The sequence below is a fragment of the Agelaius phoeniceus genome, chromosome 2, assembly GCF_051311805.1.
Source record: "Agelaius phoeniceus isolate bAgePho1 chromosome 2, bAgePho1.hap1, whole genome shotgun sequence".
Lineage (NCBI taxonomy): Eukaryota > Metazoa > Chordata > Aves > Passeriformes > Icteridae > Agelaius > Agelaius phoeniceus.
This window is the reverse complement of record NC_135266.1, coordinates 8,023,494-8,046,465: the sequence shown is the minus strand read 5'-3', so window position 1 is coordinate 8,046,465 and position 22,972 is coordinate 8,023,494. Positions and strand designations below refer to the sequence as shown.

Below are 22,972 nucleotides of genomic sequence, written 5' to 3'. Positions count from 1 at the left end.
GTGTTTTCCTGAATCCTTTAGCTGTTAGGATTTCCTTTTTAAAATCTTAAATTGTGACATAAATCCTCTGGAGGTTGAAGATACAACTCAAGTGGCTGGTTCTACAGTTTCAGGTTCCAGTTTTGCACAGCTCTCCATGTGTGTTGACCTGTCTTTCAGACAGTGTTTTATTAACCACAGTGGCACCTTAAAATCCCAGGTGCTTTCCCTTGAATACTTGCAGTGGTGTGTGTGTATGTAGAAACACATGTGCAGACAATCATGCACTGGGACTTTTTCTAGGATGATGTACTGACTTTTTCTTCTTAGGTGAGGTGGTAATGTCAGATTTCTGAAGTGCTTTGTGGTTCTCTTGCTGTGTCAGGATGTCCTTGTGATAGTTTTGGTAATTAGGCAGAAACACAGCCTGAAAATTCTTACAGTGTGTGTTCTTGTAGCAGTTCAGCTGGGTTCCTGTGGTTGACAGTTTGTCACATGTCTAGTGAAGATGCAGCTGAAAACATGAATTCCCTTTGTGCCATTTGGGAAGCCTTTTTTTCCCTTTCCTTCCATGTATAGGATTGGAAAACTGAAGTTGTTTTTTTTTGTTGTTGTTTTTTTGGATAGATGCAGCAACCATCAGTTGAGTGATGTTCAGTGAGATGTCAGTGATTCAGTGAGGTAGTGAAGCCTTGCTGTAAGCTAATGTGTAATGAAAAAACCCCAATCAGTCCCAGCCTCTGGTTAGCAGGTGTATGGCTGGAATTTTCCACATATCTGCACCATTCTGAGATTTTTGACTAGATGAAGCAGAGTTTGATCATTCATCCTGTCGTGAATGTTCCTTTTATTTTCTGTCACTTTCCTGATAATGGTATGAATATTTGGGACCAGTAGAACCCCGCACATGGTGCCTGGAGGCAGCTGGAGGAGGACAATGGTTAGTTTAGTTTCATTGTTGGCAGGTGGGAGCCAATATAAGAGTTTAATTGGAAGGTTCCACTGCCCTGTGTTGGTTGATCCTTAGATGGTACTTGAGGAAATCATCTTTGTCTGAACATGGAATTGTACTGTGCTCAGTGCACTGTTTGTGTCACATTTCCCCAGGTACAGGCAGCACCCTGAGGGCTGAGGTGTTGTGCAGGTTATGGAGCCGTGTAGGCCAGCAGTGAGTAACTCAACAGTTGAGAGCAGAGGATCAAACTCTCTCCTGAGGTGTTGTGCAGGTTATGGACCCGTGTAGGCCAGCAGTGAGTAACTCAACAGTTGAGAGCAGAGGATCAAACTCTCTCCTGCTTCGTGCTCTCAAGTACGTGCTTACACTGTGCTACACCTGAAACACACTTTGAGGATTTGGCAGTGTTGATGAGTCACTGCAGTTCTTTGTGGGTGTGAAAATACAATAAATAAGTAGTAGTTCATGCTTAAAATGAAGACTAACCCTGTAGTTCTACTTTCAGTTTTACAGCAAAATTGCTTTAAATGTGAGTTTATCATTGTATGTCACTTAAGTTCTAAATTGCAGTTGTCCACTAGAATTCTTTATTCCATATATTTGACATAATCAGTTTCTCTAGTGTGTTTCATCAATTTAAGTTCTTGTCTTAGAACTTCCTTCCAGAAATGAAGTGGGGGGGGGAAAAGCCTGAGCAACCATGTTGACTTTTAAACAGTTCAGTTGCAATGATTTTTCTTTTGATAAGAATTGTGAAGAAGTTACTTTGGGGATACATTTCTATAGGTATAACAAAACTTTGCTTCTCACATAGGCTACCAAAGTGTTTGTTTTCTCTTAAGCTATTTTCATGGTTTTTGTGATGATTTTCTTTTAATAAGAAAATATTAAAATCTTTGTAGTTTGCTCCTACTTGCCTGTTTGGTCAGGTGTTAGTAGTCTGCTTTCAAGGAGAGTTGTCTCTACTGAATAGCTGATGTTCTGTTTCCCCAGAATTGGTGATGCTAGGGGTATACTTTGGAGACACTTTGTAGCTGTTAATAAGAAAGTGTCTGCATTACACACAACAGCTTGTCACAGGGTGTATGTAATCAGTTGAGTTTTTCCTTTGCCTTGCTGCATTTGTAAATATGAGGTTGATATTTGAGGTGCCTTGTTCTTGTACAGATTCTTGATAAATGGAAGTGAAAAGTTTTCTTCATATTATTTCATCAGGACATGGGGTTTGTATTTCAGAGTGATTTTCTCTACAGAACTAAAAGCTTATTTTTAAAAATGTGTCCATTATTCATTTTTTAGTCGAATTGTCAGATGGCTTAGTGAAATTACTTTAAAATTGTGTGTGGTGAAAAACAAATGATGCAAAGAGCCTTGGGAAAAAATTATGAATCATGGCCTATAGAAGCATTTTGATCATTTAAGAACCATTTAGGGGGATAGCAAATGGATCCTGTGATCCAACCTGGCCTTGAACACTTGCAGCAATGTGACATCCACAACTCTGGGCAACCTGCTGGAGTGCTTCACCATCTTCACAGTAAAGATTTTGTTCCTGGCCCATCATCTAAATCCACCCTCTTCCAGCTTAAAGCAATCCCTCTTGTCCTGTCTCTACATGCCCTTGTCAGAAGTCCCTCTCCAGCTTTTTTCAAAGTCCTCTTTATGTACTGGAAGGTGCTTTCATGTCTCCCCAGAGCCTTCTCTTCTCCAGGCTGAGCAACCCCAGCTCTCTCAGCCTGTCTTTATGGCAGAGTTGCTCTTGTCCTCTGGTCCTTTTCCTGGTCCCCTCTGGACCTGCTCCATGTCTTTCTTGTTCTGGGGACCCCAGGGCTGGACACAGCACTGGGGGTGGGATGTCACCAGAGCAGAGTAGGGAACAGAGTCCCCTCCTTTGCCCTGCTGCCCACGCAGCTCTGAATGCAGCCCAGGACGTGTTTGGCTCTCTGGGCTGGGAGTGCACATTGCCTGGGTTGTGTTGTGCTTCCTGTCCCCCAGCACACCCAAGTCCTCCTTCTCCTCAAAGCTGCTCTCATTCCATCCTTTACCTGGCCTGTACTTGTGTTTTGGGTTGCTCTGACCCATATGTAGGAGCTTGCACTTGGTCTTGAACTTCAGGTTCCTCTGAGTTTATATAAACATGGAAAATGGGGAAATAGGAGAATGAAGCTTGTCATTAAACTGGTGTTTCCCTCACACCCCTTAATTAGGAGCTCTTCCTCCCGTTGGATCCTTGACTCATTCAGTCAGATGGAATTGGATTGTCATTCAGTATTTTATCTGTGGAGTTCTTTCTGTAAATGCATGTGTGACATCAGTCTAAATACTGAGTAGAATTATTCCTCTCTTCATAAGGAAGCTTGATAGGTTCTTTAGGTTCTTTCTGTTCTCCTCCTGTATGTTACCCAATCATTAATCAATCAGCTTGTGTCTTTGTGTTATTGATGAAGAGCTGAGACACAGAGGCTGTGAACTTCAAACCTACCTATTGCCATAGCTTTTCAGTGGATTTTTGTTAGATATTCAGGAGTTACACAGTTTTTTGGGCTTAAGTTTCTGCTGTGCCTCCTCACAGTTTTCTCTTTTCTCTCAATACCAAGAGGAATGAGAGGAAGATGAAAAGGTGAATCTGAAAAAGGCCAGTGTGTTCTCCAACAATGTTTTTGAATAAGACATAGATTTAACTTTGGGGATTTCTATATACCTGCCTTATAAGCCAGAGATTTCCCTTTTATTTCTGAAGTTCTGTTTCTTTCCTTATAAAACATCATTAAACTTCTGTGACAAATAAGGTACAGACAATTTTTCTTCCTGGTGCCTCAGTTGATTACTGTTTACCCAAGGGACTTAGTTCAATGGGAATGAAATTACAGTGGAAACCAGATTACTCTGAAAATTCCAATTAGGTAGGAGAAAAATGACAAATTCAGCCTTTGACAAATACAGAGAACATGTTGTGTCTGTCTCTCATGCAGTTTTGTTAAATGAAAACTTGTGAAAAAGTCCTAAGATGTTGACTGTCACAGTGAATGTAGCTGTTGTGCTCAGCTACTCATGCTCTATCTCCAGTTCCATTTTGGTTTTTGCCTGAGTTTCCAGGTAATGTTTGAGTTGTAGAGTTTTGCTTACAGTTTGATAGCTCTGGCTTCTTTTTTTTTTTGTCATCAGAAATAAAATTTTTGCCACCCTCTGTGTTTTACAACTTCTGTGTTACCTGCTGTGGCTTTGTCATTAAGTTGTCTGCTTGTAGTGAGAATATTCAAAGTATTACTGCCAAATAATTTTCCTGACTCATTGTGATCTGCTGAGTATTCCACTGGCTTTATCATAATTTCCAGGACAGTTTGTTGCCTTCACCTTCTCAGACTTCTTGCACTTGGCATTATTTGCTGTGGCTGCTTAATATTTCTTTCATGACTGAACTTGTGCTGTTGGTGGACTGACATTCCTGGCATTTATCATCTGCTAAACAGCTTTCTCTATGTGCATTTTCCTGTGATATCCATTGTGCTTGGGAAGAATTTTGCTCCTTATGACTTTTCTGTGTTGTAAAGGCTCATTTGTGCTTTAATGTACATGAACCTTGATTATATATTAGTTAAATATGTGCTAATTCTAATTGACTGTGTTCTGTTTCCTTCCCTTTCCCTTCTCTTCTAGGGTGTAATTTCATGAGAGATTTGCAGTGATGCTGAAAGAGTTGGTTCTATTCATGGTTATGTGTTCTTCCTGTTTCTCCTGCCATTGTTAGTGTTCATATGGCATATGATGCAGCTGAAAACTAAAATTATTTTATTCCTATCCTCCAGTTACCTTTCAGCCAGCTTGGCTTCTTGATCTGGCTGGTGGTGTGGTGATGCAAGGGCTAATTCCATAGTGGTGAAAAAGTGGTTAGGATGGAAGGCAGCAGGATTGCCCTCCTTCCCTTCTTGTCACAGTGGAGACTTCCCTGATTTCAAATGGACTGGGAGGCTTTACACTGGGTGAAGGCCTGTCCACATGCAGAAATACAATGAGACTTATTTTCTAAAACTGATCAGGATATAATGCTTGTAGTGGGGGATGAGATTGCTGTTGCACACTGAGATTCTAACAGTAGAAGCAGAATAGATCCATGCACACACTGTGGCAGCAAAACCACCTTATTGGAGTCCTGTCACTCTCACGTGGTGCTGGTTTAAGCACTGTCCCTGAGAAGAACAGGTCCAGTCTCCTCTTGTCTCTCCTGGCCTGTTGGTCAGCCCAGCTCAGAAGTGGGATCTTTGTAGGCTGTTTTGTGAGGGAATGAGGGCTCATTAGCTAGGGGGTTTATGGGATTGGCAGTTTATGGGATTATTTCAGTGCAGGGAGAAACAGCAGCAGTTGTTGTGGATTTTTTTATTCTGTGTGTGGTGGGTTGTGGTTTTTTTGAATGACTTTCTGGTTTTCAGATAGCTGCAACAGAGTTCTTAAACCTATCCTCAGCCCTTGGGATGATTGTTTTCTCCCTTAGTTGATTGTTTTCTCCTGCATTTCTCAGTAAAGAGGGTTATGACATGCTTTTTAATAGGCTTTATGGATACAGGAATATTGTGTTTCTGGGACAGTGGTGTCACTTCTTGCTTCTGTGGGGGGGGAGTGAACATAATGGAAATAATTCTCTTATTTCCAGCCCTGCTTTGTTCTTAGTGTACTTTCTAGGGGCTTCTTGTTCCTTTCCAACCTTCTCTGCTATGTATCTTTTTGCATTTATATCAAACTACAGCCTTTTGTGTTGGCAGAAGGAGCATGAAGGCAGAAGACAAAACTGCTGTTCTGTTGCCACTTCTTACTTCCCTATAGAGAGGCCAAGATTTTTAAGGGGAGTTGTTACACAAGTTCTCTGGAGCAGGTGGATAGTTTTCAGGGATTTCTGGAGCATTCTGGAGCATTTCAGGGCTTTCTGGGGCGTTCATCTGCCTGGGAAGATGGGCTTGTATGAGTTTGGTCGGAATGGAGCACATTTAAGGCAGACAGTATTAAAAGACGTGAGCTGTCATCTTGTAACACCTCTAGGGAGCTTGTGCAAGCTTGATTTTTCAGTCTAAGTATCTTCTGACTGAAATGGTAGTAAGGCAGCAGAAAATGTCAAAATGTTTACTGGCAGTTATCTGGCATGGAACAGTACAAAAACCGCCAGGCTGAGTAGGCAGTTGGTACGTTGAAACTAGTTGGAAGTTGGGCTAAATTGTTAAATAGTTGTTAAATAGTTTGTTTGTTAAATAGTTGTGAAGAAGCTTATTGAAACACAAATTTTAATGCTGGTGTCACTTTCATCTGTATTAGAGATATTTGAATTACACTTGACAATGATGATGGTAGAGTTTGGGTTCTTGTGCTTACTTTGTGCTGATTAAACATTACATGAAAAGTAGAGTTTAAAAAAAAAGTAAAATTATCGCTAGTACAGTTACAGGAATGCTTAGATATTTGAATTTAAAGCATTTAAAAATATCTAGGTATTTCACAAAGTTGTTATGATTCAAGGATGTGATCTGCTTCCAGCTTAATACCTCTGTTAGGTGTTGTATCATGCTTTAATTATTTACAATTAACCAAACAGTAAGTTGTATTGGTTTTATACATTGTGTGAAAATTTCCATGTGTTGATAATGTCACAGAATATTAGATGTAAAGACTACTACCAATTAATTGATTTTCTTTAGAACTGTGTTTAACATAGTTTAGAGAAGCCATTAAGTTTTCCATAGGGAACATGAAGCAATCCATAGGGGCTGAGCCTGATTTTTGCAGGCTAGTTTTAAACTCCACTTTTTTACCAGAATCTTTACAGTCCAGTTGCAGTGTTGGCATGGGGTGCTGCACACCACAGTGACACATCAGGAACTGGGCATAAGCAGGGTTTAAGAAACAGTGCACAAGTAACATGTAACAATAACATTGTAGTAATATCCCTAATTTACTGGCTGAATGACTTCAGGCAACATTTCAAATATTTATAGCCCTGAGTTTTGCAAAGCCTTAAGTGCAGTATATATTCTATAAATAAGGCCATGTTTTAAAGCTGCAAGTGGGACAAAGCTGCAAGATGCCATTATCCTTCCCTTCAGATACTTGAGAAAGAATGGAGGTAGCAAAAATTGTTCAGCACTTACCAGTGGCCTCATAAAATGCATGAATCTCATCAGAAATTGCAGAATCCACAATGTGTTTATGTATCTCAGGAAGAAACCAAGGCCAGGGATGGCACTGAACATGAGTGAGGATTTGGACCTTGGTATGGTTTGGCACAGTCTTCCAGGCATGGAATGTTGAAGAGTTATTTTGTTTTTTACTATGTTCTGTAGAAGAATTGGAGTTGTGAATGGTATTAAATGGCTCCAGTACCTCAAAGGGAGTGTTTTAATTTAAACTTTTCTAATTAACTTGTTTAGATTTTTGTCAGCAGTTAGTATTATCTGTAATCCTGAGGCAGTTGGACTAGATGATCATTGGAGGTCCCATGCAGATGAACAAAAGAATTCTATTCTTAAATATTCCTAGGATGGAAGGAGGAAGTAGATACCTCATTATTTTAGCTTCATCAATCCTGCCTACGAAATTGTGTTTTAAAAAAACCCTCCTTTCTTTGTGAGCTTTCTTTGTGAGCCCTGCAGCAAAAGAAGGAAACTACATCCAAGGAAGTTTCAGTTATCTTCTGTTTATCCTCTACTAGAGCTAGGGTACAAAAGTTCTTAACAATTATGAAGGGCTTGTGCCTCACTCATAAAAAGAAGTGAGATGTTCTGTGGATGTCTTTTGGAATTTACAGGACCCATGTTCTTCTCTGCTTAACTGTAGGACCTGGCTTAGAGAGACATTCTAGAATCTAATGCAACCTAAAATAACAGCAAAACCTTCCTGCATAGATTGCAGAGCTGAAGTACTATCAGTGGCTTCACCACTACCCTCACAATATTTGATACAAAGCCCAATATTTTTAGCAAGTTAAAGGTCCAAGCATTTGATGATGAAAGGAGAAGGCCTTGAGCATTGCCAGGGTTGGGCATCCACAGCCTCCATGGGCAGTGTATTCCAGTGTCTCACCATCCTCAAACTTAAAAATTTCTTCCTAATATTTAACCTAAATTTCCCTTCTTTCAGTTTGTGCCCACTGCTCCTTTTCCTGTCACTGCCACTCCTGATGAAGAGTTGCTCTCCAGTTTCCCTGTAGACCCCCTTCAGATATTGGGCAGTTGCTGTGATGTCTCCACTCAATCTTCTCCTCTCCAGGCTGGCCAGCCCAGCTTTCCCAGCCTGTCTCTGTTAGGGAGATGCTCCACTGCTTTTACCAACTTTGTGGCCTCCTCTGGACTTGCTCCAGCAGTTCCATGTCCTTGTATTGGGGACACCAGAACTGTACACAGCACTCCCAAGTGGGGTCTCACCAGAGCAGAGTAGAGGAGGAGAATCAAAAGATTTTAGAGACTACCTGAATTTCTGTACTGCATTGTAACACAGTCTGATTAAATTTACAGGGAAAAAAATAGAGTTTAAAAAAAATAAACCTTTACTGAGTGAAACCAGAATTATTAACAAGATTTTAACAAACAGGAACACATTCCTAGCCAAACCCTTTACCTAGCAATTTGCAATTTCATACTGTTAATATATTACCAATTACGTAGATAAAACTATAAAATTACTAGAGCCCATCACAGAGTAACATGAGTTATCTGGTAAGACTGGCACAATAGAATGTGCACTAACAGCCAAGTGTCAGGTCATTTACCTAAAAAAGCACATACAGAAAACTTTGTATGTATTGGTGAACATGACAGAAAGCACAGTTATTTTACAAAAGCAACTGCCTGCGAGCAATTGTTACACATACATAAATACACATACAAACATACACCAATTGTATGTTTGTAGCAAGAATGAGTCTTAGCTCTGTTTTTTAATAGAAACATATAATTTTGGTTACACAACTGATAAGAAACTTGTGAATTACAGCCTTTTACATCTGGAAAAAAAATAAGTAGCCAGGAAGTTCTCCCTCCACATCAGTTTGCTGCCCCAGTGAGATGACACTGCAGTGGGATGAATCAAATATCTGAGCCCATTACAGAACATGAGAGACCATCCATTGCCAAGGTAGCCTGGCTGTTCTGGGGTTTGCAACTATTTATCTACTCCCTTGCAGTTAGGGAATAAAGATGTCCTTTTAAGATTGCTGTTTCTATTCTCTTTGACTTCTGGGCTTATCAAAGAAGAAAAAGAACTGAGAAATCAGCAGACAAGAACTACACAAAGTGTACTTTTAACTGACACTTTCCTTTCAAAAATATCAGAACTGCCAATCAGGCACACAGACAAAATCAGGAAGAGCAGAAGAACCTACCTTTTGGTCCAACTTTTGAGAAGAGTTTACAGCATTTCCTCCATAAGACATGGCATCTCCTCCTTGGTTCTGAAGCCCCAAATTATAATTACAATAAGGCATTATTTCAAGCTAGGAGTTTTTAAGCTGTGGAGTTCAAGAACAGAACCAATCCATCTAAAATGTGTGTTTTGCAGGTCTTTTAGCTTGTGCTGCAAGAAAACACCTGACTGCTTGAATTAGCACACTGAGCTAATAAAAGCAGCTGATACCACTACCAACTATATATAGATACACTTTCAATTAAGAATAATGTACATACAGAGAAACCATCTCTAAACATAAGTCTGGAAGCACAAATGATAAAGAGTAACATATTCAGTAAAAGTGTTCTTTGTGCAAGTGAAAAGGGAGGATGCCAGATGCATTCCCAGAACTCTGGGACTGTTTTTGCTCAAGTGTGATTGAACTTTGATGATGAATTTTGCTCCATGGCTTGCAGAGGTGTAGCTGTCACATCCATTTTTGAATCCAGGACCAAACTGTGGGTTTAACAATCAGAAGTGAGGGACCAAGAGCATTTAATCAGTCTTCAGTGCAAACTTTAGACATGCTATTTTCTTGAAGTAGTGACAGATGTAACAATACAATAACAATTACTCCACAGATGATAGATTACCAACTGCTGATGTATTCCTTGTCCTTGCCTGAACTGTTCTATGGCTGCCTGAAAAGTACTGGGTTTGCAGTTGGACCTGAAGCATCAGCTCAGTCCTGATTGGCTCTATTGCCAAGAACACGTTTTTTGGGTTGCAGAAAGACAGCTTTGTGCATAAATAAACTGTAGCATAATTGGGAAAAAATATAACATAACAGTGCGAATTGGGTCTGACTGGAACAAATTATATTCTGAAGTTCTTTGATATTTTTGTTGTTTTAGTTTTGAAGGTATTTCCTGCTGTAGCTTGTTCTATTAATAAAAGGTAAAAGGAAGTCTTACCCACTTCTTTGCATGTTCATTGGGAATTCAAGAAAAGGGATTTATAGTAAGTGAAAGTCATGGTTCAAACAATTTAAGCATTTTAAGATAGATTTTTGCATTTACAAGATAGAAGTCACTTAGTAAGTTTGCTTTTCTTATGTTCCAGTGTGTGCATTTTCCAGTACTTTTTATATTTACTGGATCCTGTTCTTGAAAAGTCTGGATTCTTTTACTGTTATAACTACAATTTTCATCTCCCATCATAAAACCCCATATTATTTAGCTGCTTATCAGAATGTAGTTTCTTCATTGCTGGGAAATATTTAGACCAGTAGTTTAAATAATAGAATTTTAGGGGCTGAACATTTCTGTCCCTCTTCCTTCTGTTACTGAGATACACTGAATATCCTTGAGGATGTATCTTGGTACCAGTTGAACCAGTGTGACTCCCAGTGAAAGCTCCTGAGAGTGCAGGGTGGTTGTACAGGATGAGGCCCAGTCTTGCTCATCCCTTTGTCTGTGGCAGCAGCCTGGGACGTGCACCTATGGCAAAGCATGACAGCAGGGCCACAGCTCCCTGAGGGGAATCAGGTAATTGTCTTAACATTTGGTGGGTTTTTGTCTAAGGCATTGACTGGCTGCTGTATATTTGGATTCGTCTCTGTTTACTGTCACATGAGCAAATCACTTCTTCAGAATAGGAGCTGAAACTGTTTTTTCCATCTGGTAGCCAGAATGAAGTGTGTGATCTGAAGGTCTGTCCTTGCAATACATTATTTGTGAAAAAGCATCATGTGCTATAAGTAAGCAGAGGTGCACTCTCTGACTGTTACATGTCCTAGGAAGTATTGGCAGGTGAATGTCTTTTGGAGAAAGACACTTGCTGCTGCTCTCCAGTTCCCTTTCAGTGCCTGGCCTTCAGCAATTACTGCTTTGAAGCAAGACAGTCCTTTGATGTAAAGGGTTTCCTTTTTTTATTTAAGTCTTTTGGGAAGTTACTCCACGTGGAAGCACCTCTCCTCTGAAGTCACACTGACATGCTTGGGAGTGTTCAGCCTGGAGAAGGCTCTGGGGAGACCCTAGAGCCCCTCCTAGTATGGAGAGGGGCTTACAGGACAGGCATGCAGTGATAGGACAGGGAGAAGGGCTTTAAACTGAGAGTAGGTTTAGAATAGATGTTAGGAAGAAAGTATTTCCTGTAGTGAAGCACTAGTGCAAGTTGCCCAGAGAAGTTGTGGATGCCCCATCCTTGAAAGTATTGAAGGCCAGACTGGATCAAAGGAACAGCCTGGTCTAGTGGAAGGTGTCCTGTCCATGGCAGGGGGCTGGAGCTGAATGATCACTGCAGTCCCTTCCAACCCAAACCATTCTGTGATGCTGTGAAAAAAGTTAATACATTTTGAGTATATTGGCTTTGTTGCCTTCATGTGCAGAACCAAATCCTGTTGTCAGCCTTGGCTTGAATACAGTTTGTTTTAATTAGAATTTCTTGGGCTTCAAGTTTAAAAGTTCACTTTCTGTGCTCTTACTGCTTGCTTAAACTCATGTGAGTGCTGCATGCATCTTGAACAAAGTGAAGTTGGATACTGTTAAGTAGATGTATCTTAGCTGAGCTTAGCCCCAACACCAAGTTTTGAAATTAAAAAGAAAAGAATCCTGAAAACTGAGGTATGTTTCCAGACAGTTCCCCTTTATTTTGTTATCTGAATTTGAGGGCAAATAGAATTGTATGTTTACATAGATGTTCTCAATGTTTCAGAAACTTATGCTGCCAAATGACTTAATTTCAGGTGTATTGTGTGGAATGATCACCAAAAAAGGTTACTTGAAGTAACCTGGTCTTCAGTGAAAACAGTTTCGTTTGTAACCATCACAGTTACTCAAATTCTGTCTTGTACTATACCATTAAGACATTTATTGCTTTGAACTAATGTTGGAACCTGATGCAGTTGCTATGTCTCATATATACTCACTTCTTTAGGAGAAGGAGCTTAAAGTGGTTTTTTTTGTAATATTTGCTATTTGAGATAACATTTTCTGACTGCTGCTTATCAGGTATTTTTTAAATGTTGAAAGTTAGACACTTCTTGCTCTTCTGAATAGTAGCTTAATGACAGGTTTTGTATTAATCATTGAATGCATTTCACTTTCACTGCATGTCAGTGTTGATGAGTGAAATGCTGTGACCTCCAGTTCTCTATTCTGATTATGTAAATAATTTCCTCCTTCCTGAAAGATACAAGGCACAGGGAGGAAAGAAAATGGAAAATGTGTGGGGGTGTCTATATGTTGTAACTACTGAATTAGGTCAGTGTTACAGATTTGGGGGAGGTGTTTCTAGTTAAAAAGTCGTTCTGGTTGAAATAAAGGCATAGGGTAGAAGTCTAGAATTTTTAAACTAGAATCACATCATAATCCTTGTGATGAGTCAGTACTTATTAAGGTTTTAAGAAGGCAGTTCCTAGAATCCTCTATGAAACCAATCAGTGATACCTTTCAACCCCAAATTTATGTTGCTGCTGTTGAGCCTTTTTGCAGTACACATCACACTTGTAATGAAGCACATCTGTGAGCTCCCATTTCATGGGAACATCATTCTGTAAATAAATTGGTGTATGGTTGTTAGAAAGCTCTGTTGTTACATGTTAAGCAACTCTTACTCTGGCATTCATTGTTACCACATGGCAAAGTCGATTTTGTGACATATGTCCTCACTTGTGTATAACCAGGAAAAATAGGTCTGTCCCCCTAGATAGGGCTTAGGTAATGCTCATGAATAGTAAAATGTGTTTTGAGGTCTGCCTCTGTCATCTGGTACCTTGCATTTGCTTTTTTCTGAGACTCTGTATTTTAAGTAGCTAATTCAGGGATAAGGGCTGTATGTAGTGGAGTATTTCAGTTACTTTTGAAGAGGAGACTGAGAAACTCAAATGAAGGCCATTCTAGAAGTCAACTGTATTAGAAAAATATATTTGTTCCTTCATCATTGCGTGCTAAGATGTCATCCTTCGTGTTATCCTGTAACAGAGTATTGTGTACATGTTTGCTTCTTGCCTGCTACTTATCCAGGAACCCACATCTGATTTTCTCCCCCTGGCTTTTGAAAAGCTTGATTTCTCCCCAAACCAAAATTAACCTATTCTGCCATGTAGGCATAAGACTGCAGCCTGTGGAAGCTGAGGTGAGGTTCAGGTATGCAGCTGTAGTGGCTGGTTGAGTCTGGAAGCAGAGGCCTCTCCTGGAGGACAATCTTGCACCTGGTGTCCTCTGTGTGGGCAGCAGGGGCTCTCGTGGAGCTCCTGGGTGATGCCTTCTGAATGGGGACCATAGGGAGTCAAGAAATCTATAGTTGTCTTTTTCTGGGGCTGCTGAAATTCCAGGGAGTCAGGTGGAGCAAAAACTGACTTTCACTTGTGATTTAGTGGTGGATCAGGGTGACAAAAGGAGATGGGAAAAACATGTCAAAATAGGAATTTTCTCAGTGTGTGTCAAAAGCAAGAGTCAGTGGGATTCATTTCACTCAATCTTCATAGCCTCATAAAGTGCTAGATTAGCAGTAAAGGAGTGAGTTTGTCACTTAGCAGGGTTCTGTCTCCATCTTGACCCTGTGTTAAAACATCCATTCAGAGCTTTGGGTAGAGGTGGTAACTTGTACCTGTGGTATAGGGCAACCCTGGATGTATGGGCAGACTGGGCAAGGAGGTACTGGAAGGCAGTGCTGCTGAAAGGGACCTGGGAGTCCTGGTCCATGGAGAGTTGAAGGTGGGTCAGCAGTGCCCTGGCAGCCAGGAGGGACAGTGTGACCTGAGGGGCATCAGGCACAGCATCACCAGCTGGGCAAGGGAGGGCATTGTCCCCTGCTCTGTGGCGGCTTCGCTGGTGCACCTAAGCTGGTACACAATGATGTAAGAAAGACATGAAGTTCTTAGAGAATATCCAAAGGAGGGCCATGAGGATAGTGAGGGGCCTTGAGGGGGAAGCCGTGTGAGGAGCAGCTGAGGTCCCTTGGTCTGTTCAGCCTGGACGAGACTGAGGGGAGACCTCACTGCAGTCACAGCTGCCTTGTGAGGGGAGCAGGAGGGGCAGGCACTGATCTCTGCTCTGCAGGGACAGTGACAGGAGCCAAGGGAATGGCCTGAAGTTGTGTCAGGGGAGGTTTAGGTTGGATGTTAGGAAAAGGTTCTTCCCCAGAGGGTGGCTGGGCATGGAACAGGCTCCCCAGGGCAGGGGTCACAGCACCAGCCTGGCAGAGCTCAAGAAACATTTGGTGAATATTCTTGGGCACATGGTGTGACTCCTGGGGATGGTTCTGTGCAGGGCCAGGAGCTGGACTGGATGATCCTTGTGGGGCCCTTTCCAACTCGGTGTATTCTGTTGATTCTAGGATAGTGTGGTGAATCCAAAGTCAGAAATAGTAGAAATGAGATGTATATAAAAACTAACAGGGTATTCATTAGAATTCAGCTGAATTGTTCTATTGGGCTGTCTGTACACTTATATATACATATATGTCACTGCATCAGTTTACATTTGTTTATAAATTATCAAATTCATTATAAATAGGTATAAAGGCAATTCTTGAGCTGAGCCAAACTGTGCCTTGATGCATTGCAACTCTAAAAAATTGAATTGAATAGCCTGAATTAAAGAAGTGATGGGAATTCAAAGTTTCATGCTTTATTAGTTCTAGAGAGGTTAAAGCAGTGGTGTGTTCTCTGTGGGCATGCAGTTTGATATTTTCTCTGAAACAGAAATGGTGAATGAGTGGCTGAAAACAGGACTGGTGAACCACTGCCTTCTAATACTGTTTAAATTGCATGAATTGGATTATAATTGCATTTCAATTGCAGTGAAAGTATGTTTGTATATTCTGTAATTAAAAGGAAAATACCTGAACAAGGATATCCCTGCAATTGAGAACATGCCTCTGACTACAAGAAGCACTCAGATGATTTATTGGAAATGGAATGTTTTTAGTTAGCTGCAGCATAACTTGAAGTTACTATTGTGTGTCTTGAGGACATCACATAAACTTGGAGGAAGAAGTGATGGACTCACTGACGAAGTTGGCCTTGTCTAATGCACATGACTAAGACAAGTGAAACTGTGTAAGCCCTGAAATACGCTTTCCTGGGAATGTAATTTAAGTAATATGCATGGAGAATCATCATTAGACTCTAAAGCAAATAACCCCTAAATAAGAGGAAGAAAAAATAGATGAGTCCTTCATGTAAATGTTTTGTATTTACTGGCATCTACAAAATTCATAATATTTTTCTTAGATTTTATTTCATTCTATGAATTTGTAAGATTTTGAGTAAATTGGTTATTTCAGTCGTAGCTTTCTTGTATCTTCTTAAGTTGTGCTACTTTTCTTGAGCAGAATGGAATTTACAAAAATGCTTTGCCCACATCCTTCAGCTAAGCACAGAGGCAAATCTGAGGGTAAGTTCACGCTAGTGTCAGTCAGTCTGGCAGGAGAGCTGCAGTTTGTCCTGGTTCCCTGGCTGGCATTAGGGTGAGTACTCTCTGGCCTTGCAGTGCACTACTTCAGATAATTAAAGAAACTGAAAAATAATCAGTCTTTGTACATTTGGTGGGGTTTTGTTGTTGTTTCCTTTAGGAGTCTGAACCAGCTCACTTCATGATAATTCAGCCCAAAGCATTAGAGCAGGGAAGAGATGAAATCAAGCAGCTTGCCCTTGGCACCAGCTATTTTGGAACTGCAGCTGCTGGTGGACACTTCTGCCTGCAGTTTAAGCCAGCCTGGGCCAGGATTGCTGCTGAAATGAGCTGTTTTACCATTTTCCTGCTTCTTTGCTACCTCACTCCTTGTGCCAACACAAGTTTTTTATGTGGCTGTTCTGTGACCCAGCCCTGTTAAGGAAGAATGGTGGTGATTAAAGAAGGTTTATTGTGGTGGTGCTTGGCTTAGGGCTGCGGAAAAGTGCAGTTGGCAGCAGTTTGATTTCACTGGTTTATGTGAGTACCTCCAAACCTCCATCAGGTAGTGCAGAAGTGACTGCATTGAACTGCAGTAGACTGCAGTGTGTGTGTGTGTTTGTATATATAATGTGTGGCAGGAAACTTACTCTTGCTGGTCCTTTCTACTTAGTGATCTTTATAGACATCAGCAGAAACCAATTAAATACCCAGGAGGGCATTTTTAAAAAAGCACAGATTAAATACCGAATACATTCATTTCAAAAATCAGTTTCTTCGTTAAGAAAGTTTTGAGTTGTTAATGCATTTGTTCTGGACTTAGTAGGCTTACTAAGCCTTATGAATATGAATTATGAAAGCTAGAGATGGATAACAGTTGAGTGTTTTGAAACAGTACAATTTTACTGAAAAGTGAACATTATTCTGATGACATTATTAGAGATCTCTAAGTTTGTTGGTGCTGTTAATACTAGAGACTAGGCAGAGGAGTTAGTGTATTCAGTCAATTTTTATTGTATATGATATGCCTTGCAAATTCACACAATATAAGAAAAGATTTTAAAGTGTCTTGGAGAAAGATAACAGCATTGAAATTTAACTTGAGATGAGACATCATAATAAAACACTTAGGAATATGCATAGTGTTACACAGAAATTTCACTCCAGTTGTTAACTTGGGGTTTTGGTGATTGGATCAGGAACTCAGCACTGCCAAATGCATTTCCTGGAAACTCATACAACTCTTTGTATCAACTTACTTGGCTTTTTAACTTCCTGGGAACTGTTTTTGTTTTATGGGGTGTTTGGAAGTCTGAGTTGCTCTGGGAAATTACATTTCAGCTTCCGTGGTTATACAATGCCTGGTGGTATCGAGTGGACTTGGTGTTATAACTTAATGCAGCTCTTTTTGTCTCTGTATAACACAGTGAAGTTGAAACACAGTGAATATGGAACTGTTGATATGGCATTACAAGTTCAACAAATCTGATGTCACAATTTTCTTCATATAATCTGCTAAACCACTTGGTGGGGATGTGATGGGCTTTGTAGTGGGGCTGAAAGGCCAGTGGACTCAGGCTTTCATAGGCACATGCTGGGTAAAGGGAGTACAAGTCAAATTCCCTGGGTGAATACTGATGTGCTAAGAGGAATTCAGCTGCAGGGTCTCTATTAGTCTCAGCTGAGGTAGAATCAGTCTCTTAACTCCCTCTGCATCTGCAGTTAGACACTGTCAGGAGGAGAGTACTGCAAAGATTACAAATTGGGCTTTTTAGGCTCTTAAGCAAGTCATTTCTACATAGACCTTGAGCAGCACCATGAATTCAGATGGAGAATCTACTGTAGGAATTCAGGCACAAAAGAGCCAGAGCCAAGAGCTGCACAGATTTACTCTGAACACAGAGACAACAGACACACATTTGGAATGTGTGTCAGTGTCTCAATGGTATAAAGCAATTGTAAGTGTAATTTTTACTTAGAACATTAAAATAATGTTAAATATTTCAAATGTGACTTTGTCAGTTGTATTCAATAAGAAGAAATAATAAGTCTAAAATAAAAGATTCTCTATAGCAGTGTATTTGTTTCTGTAATGTTCTTTTCCAGGTGTGGATTGAGTTTCCGTACATATGTTAATACAGGATGTTGTCTTTTTTTTTCCTCCTCAGATTATGCAATGGTCTCTGCAAGATGGCATGTTCTTGAGTTGGAGCTTTTTAAGGCAAGCATATGCTGGTACTTCAACTTTACTAAGTGGACTATAATTTCTTCTCTCACATCAACTACATAAGCAGACAAAATTGCAAAGATCTGCCCTGTGTCGAGTATGACAGCCACGACTCGTGGCTCTCCGGTAGGAGGGAATGATAGCCAGGGCCAGGCTCCTGATGGACAGTCCCAGCCTCCCCTCCAGCAGAATCAGGTATGGTATTAACAATCTATTCATCTGAAAATAAAGGACTTTGTTCTTTAGAAATAGTGTTCCTGAATTATTTGAATTTGTATATTTCTGGAGATCTCTAGTTAAGTTAGAGGTTTTTTGTGTGCGTGTCTGGAAGTACAACAATATTTTGAGGGATGAAGGCGGTGGTATTGGCAAAGTAAATATGGTTAGAGAGCATGGCATTGCAAAAATGCTTCCTTTTCAGGCAGTGGCATAATTCCTTCAATCATACCTGTTTTGGATAAAAAGGCTTCTTGGATTAATACCAGAAGCTTCCTCAGAACTACATTGTAAAACCTGCCACAGATTGGTAAAACCACTCTGTGAGTTTGGTTTCTGCTCAGTTTTGCAAAAGCACTTTCTGGATAAAGCAGCTTACTCAGGTATCAGCCCTTCCAGAGCAGCTGCATCCGGGTCTCTGTTCATTGTACTTGACTTCCTGAACAGCTTCTCATGTTCCTTGCTTTCAGAAGAAAAGCAAAAGCTTTCATATATTGCATCACAGTGTAATACAGTGTAATGACTCTTTTTTGTTGGGGAAAAAAATACCGGAGAAGATGCAGTATCATGTAAAGCCAAAACCATTTAAGAGAAGAACCATGCTTTGTTATTTCAGTGTGAAGATGGTATTTTTTTAATACCGTAAGGTTTAGTGATTGCTCCTTCCTGAGAGTGAGTTGTACTTTGATATGTGTGGTGGTTTGGCCCTGAACTGCCAAGGAAGTTTCCACTGTCTTACTCCCTCTGCCTCAGTGGGATGGGGAAGAGAATTGGAAGGAAAAAGTGAGGAACTGTTTGGGCTGAGATAAATGCAGTTTAATAAATGAAAGGGGTAGGGGGAACAAGTGATGCAAGTGCCATCACTCACTACCAGCTGATGATGCCCAACCAGTCCCCAAGCAACAGCTGCCTTGGGAAAAGAACCCCTTTGTTTTATTGCCAAGTGTGACGCTCTGTGGCATGGAGTGTCTTTTGGGTCATTTCAGGTCAGCTCTCCTGGCTGTGTCCCCTCCCAGCCTCTTGCCCTGCTGACTGCTGGGGGCAAAGTGAGAATCACAGGATGGGTACAATTCAAAGGGACAGCTAGTGGCCATCTAATCCAGGTTGCCTGCTCAAGCAGGGTTCCCTGGACCACCTTACTGGGGATTGTGACCAGACAATATACCTCCAGAGAAGGAGACCCCACAACTTCTCAGGGCAATCCATTCCAGGGCTTAGTCAGCCTCACTGTTAAGTTCTTCCTTATGTTCAGGTGGAACTTCTGTGTTTCAGTTTTTGCCCATTGCCTCTTGTCCTATTCTTGGGCATCATGGGGCAGAGGTCCATTCTCTGGCACCTTTCTGCTATTATTGAGATCCCCTCTAAGCCATCTCCAGGTTAAATAGGCCCAACTCCCTCAGCCTTTCCTCAGTGAGATGCTCCAGTTCCTTCATCACCTTTGCCGTTCTCTGCTGGACCTGCTCCAGGAGCTCCGTGTCTGTCCTGTCCTGAGGAGCCCAAATTGGACACAGCACTCCAGGTGATCCTCACAGGGCTGAGCAGAGTGGCAGCATCACCTCCCTGACCTGCTGGCAGTGCTCTTCCTAATGCACCCCAGGATCCCATTGGCCCTCTTGGCCACAGGGACACGGTGCTGGCTCGGGGACAGCTCATTGTCCACCAGGACCCCCAGGTCCTTCCCCCCAGAGCAGCTTCCCAGCAGGTCAGTCCCAGCCTGTCCTGGTGCCTGGGGTTGTTCTTCCCCAGGGCAGGACCCTGCATTTGCCCTTGCTGGATTTCAGGAGGTTCTCTGCCCATCTCTCCATCCTTTTGAGATCCTTCCCAAGGGCTGCAGGGCTCTCTGGGGTACTGGCCCCTCCTCCCAGCCTTGTGTCACCAGAGAACTCACTGAGGAGGCTTCTGCCCTCAGCCAGGTCATTGATGAATAAGTAAAACAGTCCTGGGCCAAGTATTGAACCTTGGGGGCCACCACTGGTGCCAGGCCTCCAACTGGACCCTGTGCCACTGAGTAGCCACCTCTGGGATCTGCCATTCAGGCACTTCTCAGTCCACCTCACTGTCCACTCACCCTGTCCTTGCTTCTTGAGTTTGTGAATGCAGAGGCTGTGAGAGACGGTGTGAAGTCGAGGCAGACAGCATCCCCTGCTCTCCCCTCATCCATCCAGGTTGTTGTTTCATCATGGAGAGCAATCAGGGTGGTAAGACATGATTTACCTTTAGTGAATCCATGCTGACCTCTCCTGATCTCCTTCTTGTCTTCCATGTGGGTAGAGGTGGCCTCCAGAGTGAACTATTCTGTCACTTCTCCAGGGCTTGAAGTGAGGCTGACTGGCCAGTAGTTCCCTAGGTCCTCCATCTTGCCCTTAGTGAAGACTGGGGTGACATTTGCTTTCTTCCAGCCCTCAGGCACCTCTCCTGCCTCACTATGATTCCAGCAGTTCTCTCAGCACTTGTGGGTGCATCCCATCAGGGCCCATGGACCTGTGGATATGAAGTTTAATTAAGTGGTCTCCACCCAGTCTTCTCAGCCAAAGGAAACTTCCTTCCTCTAGACCTTCTCCTCAGTCTCCTGGCTGAGGCAGCAACAGGACCACATCTTCCCATGTATTTATTTTGGTTATGATGTATTTGAAGAAGCCCTTGTTGGTACCCTTGACATCCTTAGCCAGGTTTTATTCCAAGTGAGCCTTGGCTTGCTTCATTGCATCTCTTCAGACTCTGACAAAATCCCAGGTGGCCTTTCCTGCTTCCACCTCATGGTATCTCCTGCCTATGTCTGAGTTCTGACAGGAGTTATCAAAGAGAAAAACAGGCCTTGAGTCTGTGATAGCACTGTTCACCAACAGACAAAACACTGATGTGTTCCCAGTGCTGTTTTGGTCCCAAATCCAAAACCTAGCACCCTACAGGCTGCTGTGAAGAAAATAACACTCCCTGCCAAACAGATGTGGCACAGCAGGTGAAAAATGTTCTTGAGGTTTTGTCTAAGTCTTGCTCTTATTGTCAGTTCATACTATTTCTGTGTATGAATAATAAGAGACATCTGCATAACGTGTTATATTTTGCATGGCCCATCAAAGTGGATTTAACTTTGTTCTTCAAGGTTGATTAGTAGATGGTTATAGTAGTGAGTCACTCATGTTTAGCAAACTCTTTAAGAAAGTGTTTTTCATGATTGTTTTCCTCTGCGCTTTTGTTGAAAACTATCTCTCTACTTAAAGTAATCAACTTTTCTGGACAAGATTTATAAAAACTGGAGCTTCAGTGTATTTATTTCACCTTCTGGAAAAATGATCTGCTGAAAGTAGAAGCCATTACCAAAAAAAACCCCACTTTCCTCGCTGCGAAAGTAGCTTGATTTTTAAACTGCCAAGATAGAAAAATATAGCACATTTTATGCTCTATTTTTGTTAATAAATCTGAAATAAAACTATTTTATATTGATACGTACTTGAGCTGATTCTTTGGAATGCATTATGACAGCAAACTGCCAAAACAAGTAGAACACAAGTGCAGGTAGTACTTGAAGTATTTTCCATCTTTATTTTAGACTTCTTCACCTGATTCTTCAAATGAGAACTCCCCAGCTACCCCGCCTGATGAGCAGGGCCAAGCTGATGCTCCACCCCAGCTTGAAGATGAGGAGCCTGCATTTCCACACACAGACCTGGCAAAGTTGGATGACATGATCAACAGGTATTTTCACACCTTTTTTAAAAGGTGTTGATGATTTGTGCAAACATCTTGATAGTGGAATCAGAATTTTTATATCTTTGTTTCTCTGGACTTCTTGAAATGCTTTTTTTGTTGGGTTATAGTTGTAAAGAGAAAGAAGCTTGAAGGAGAATGTGGTTTTCTTTGGGTTGGTTAGTGTAATACTTGTCAGGACATTTAAAAATCTATGTACTGAGCCTATATTTAAAAGCATTACAATGGGGCAAGAATTCTTGATTTTTCAGAAGCACAATTGAAATTGGGTTTGTTTGTTTTTGAATATAGGCCTCGATGGGTTGTTCCTGTATTGCCGAAGGGGGAATTAGAAGTTCTTCTAGAAGCTGCTATTGACCTAAGTAAAAAAGGTAACTGAAAGACATTTGATTATTGGACTGGTGTGCAAAGTTCTTTTTTGTCTTTTGAATCTCTGGTGAAGGCTTAAAAATTGTTAATAATTTCTGTTACAACCCTGGTCTTGAAGATTATATCGGAGTGCTATGCAAAATCTTATGAGAACTTTAAAAAAGCCATGAATGTAGTTAGAAATAGGTGCCTTAGCACGAGTAGAGAAGTTGAATAAGCTCAGAGACATAAAAATCCTGTCATTCCTGTCATACCTGTTTTCTGTATTCACTTTGATATCAAACCTAGTGGGTTTGGTCTTTATAGCAGATGCTAAAACGCAAAGAATTCTAGTTGTTTTTATTTTTTAATAAGTTTCTAGTCTGCCTTTCAAATGTCTTGCCAGAAATTTTTGTTCAGATTTGGCACTCGTATACTTTTAAGAATATCAGAGAAAAGTTAGAATTTTAAACAGCATGGCTTAGACTAATAGTGCTACCAGTGCTTGCTGGTGTCTGACTTGGGAGTAAGAGGGTTCCATATCAGGACAGTGTATGTGCCTGTTAAATTGTACTGGTAAGATTGACAGGTTTGCCATGTGTTCTGGTAAGTTTTGTTCTCCTGGGAGGTTGCTTATGTTTGAGTAATAGCAAGAGTCACAGCAAAATAATTTTTTAGGATATCTACACTCACCAGCTCTTTGTGTTTCAAATATAGTGTTATACAAAGTGCCTGCTCTTTCTTCTGCAGAGGTGCTGGCCCAGAACAACTTCATTT

The 22,972-nt window shown here is 41.2% G+C and overlaps 1 protein-coding gene across 3 annotated transcripts in view; it reads left to right on the top strand.

Moving 5' to 3' along the window:
• The window catches only part of USP9X (ubiquitin specific peptidase 9 X-linked), a 96,311-nt gene that overhangs the window by 5,945 nt on the left and 67,394 nt on the right, over window positions 1-22,972 (top strand). For all 3 annotated transcript variants that reach the window (XM_077171658.1, XM_054654548.2, XM_054654546.2), the window contains exons 2-4: window positions 17,865-18,118; window positions 21,690-21,835; window positions 22,139-22,218. In XM_077171658.1, the coding sequence (XP_077027773.1) occupies window positions 18,023-18,118; window positions 21,690-21,835; window positions 22,139-22,218 (322 nt within the window). In that variant the 5' untranslated portion in view covers window positions 17,865-18,022. The remainder of the gene's footprint in view (window positions 1-17,864; window positions 18,119-21,689; window positions 21,836-22,138; window positions 22,219-22,972) is intronic.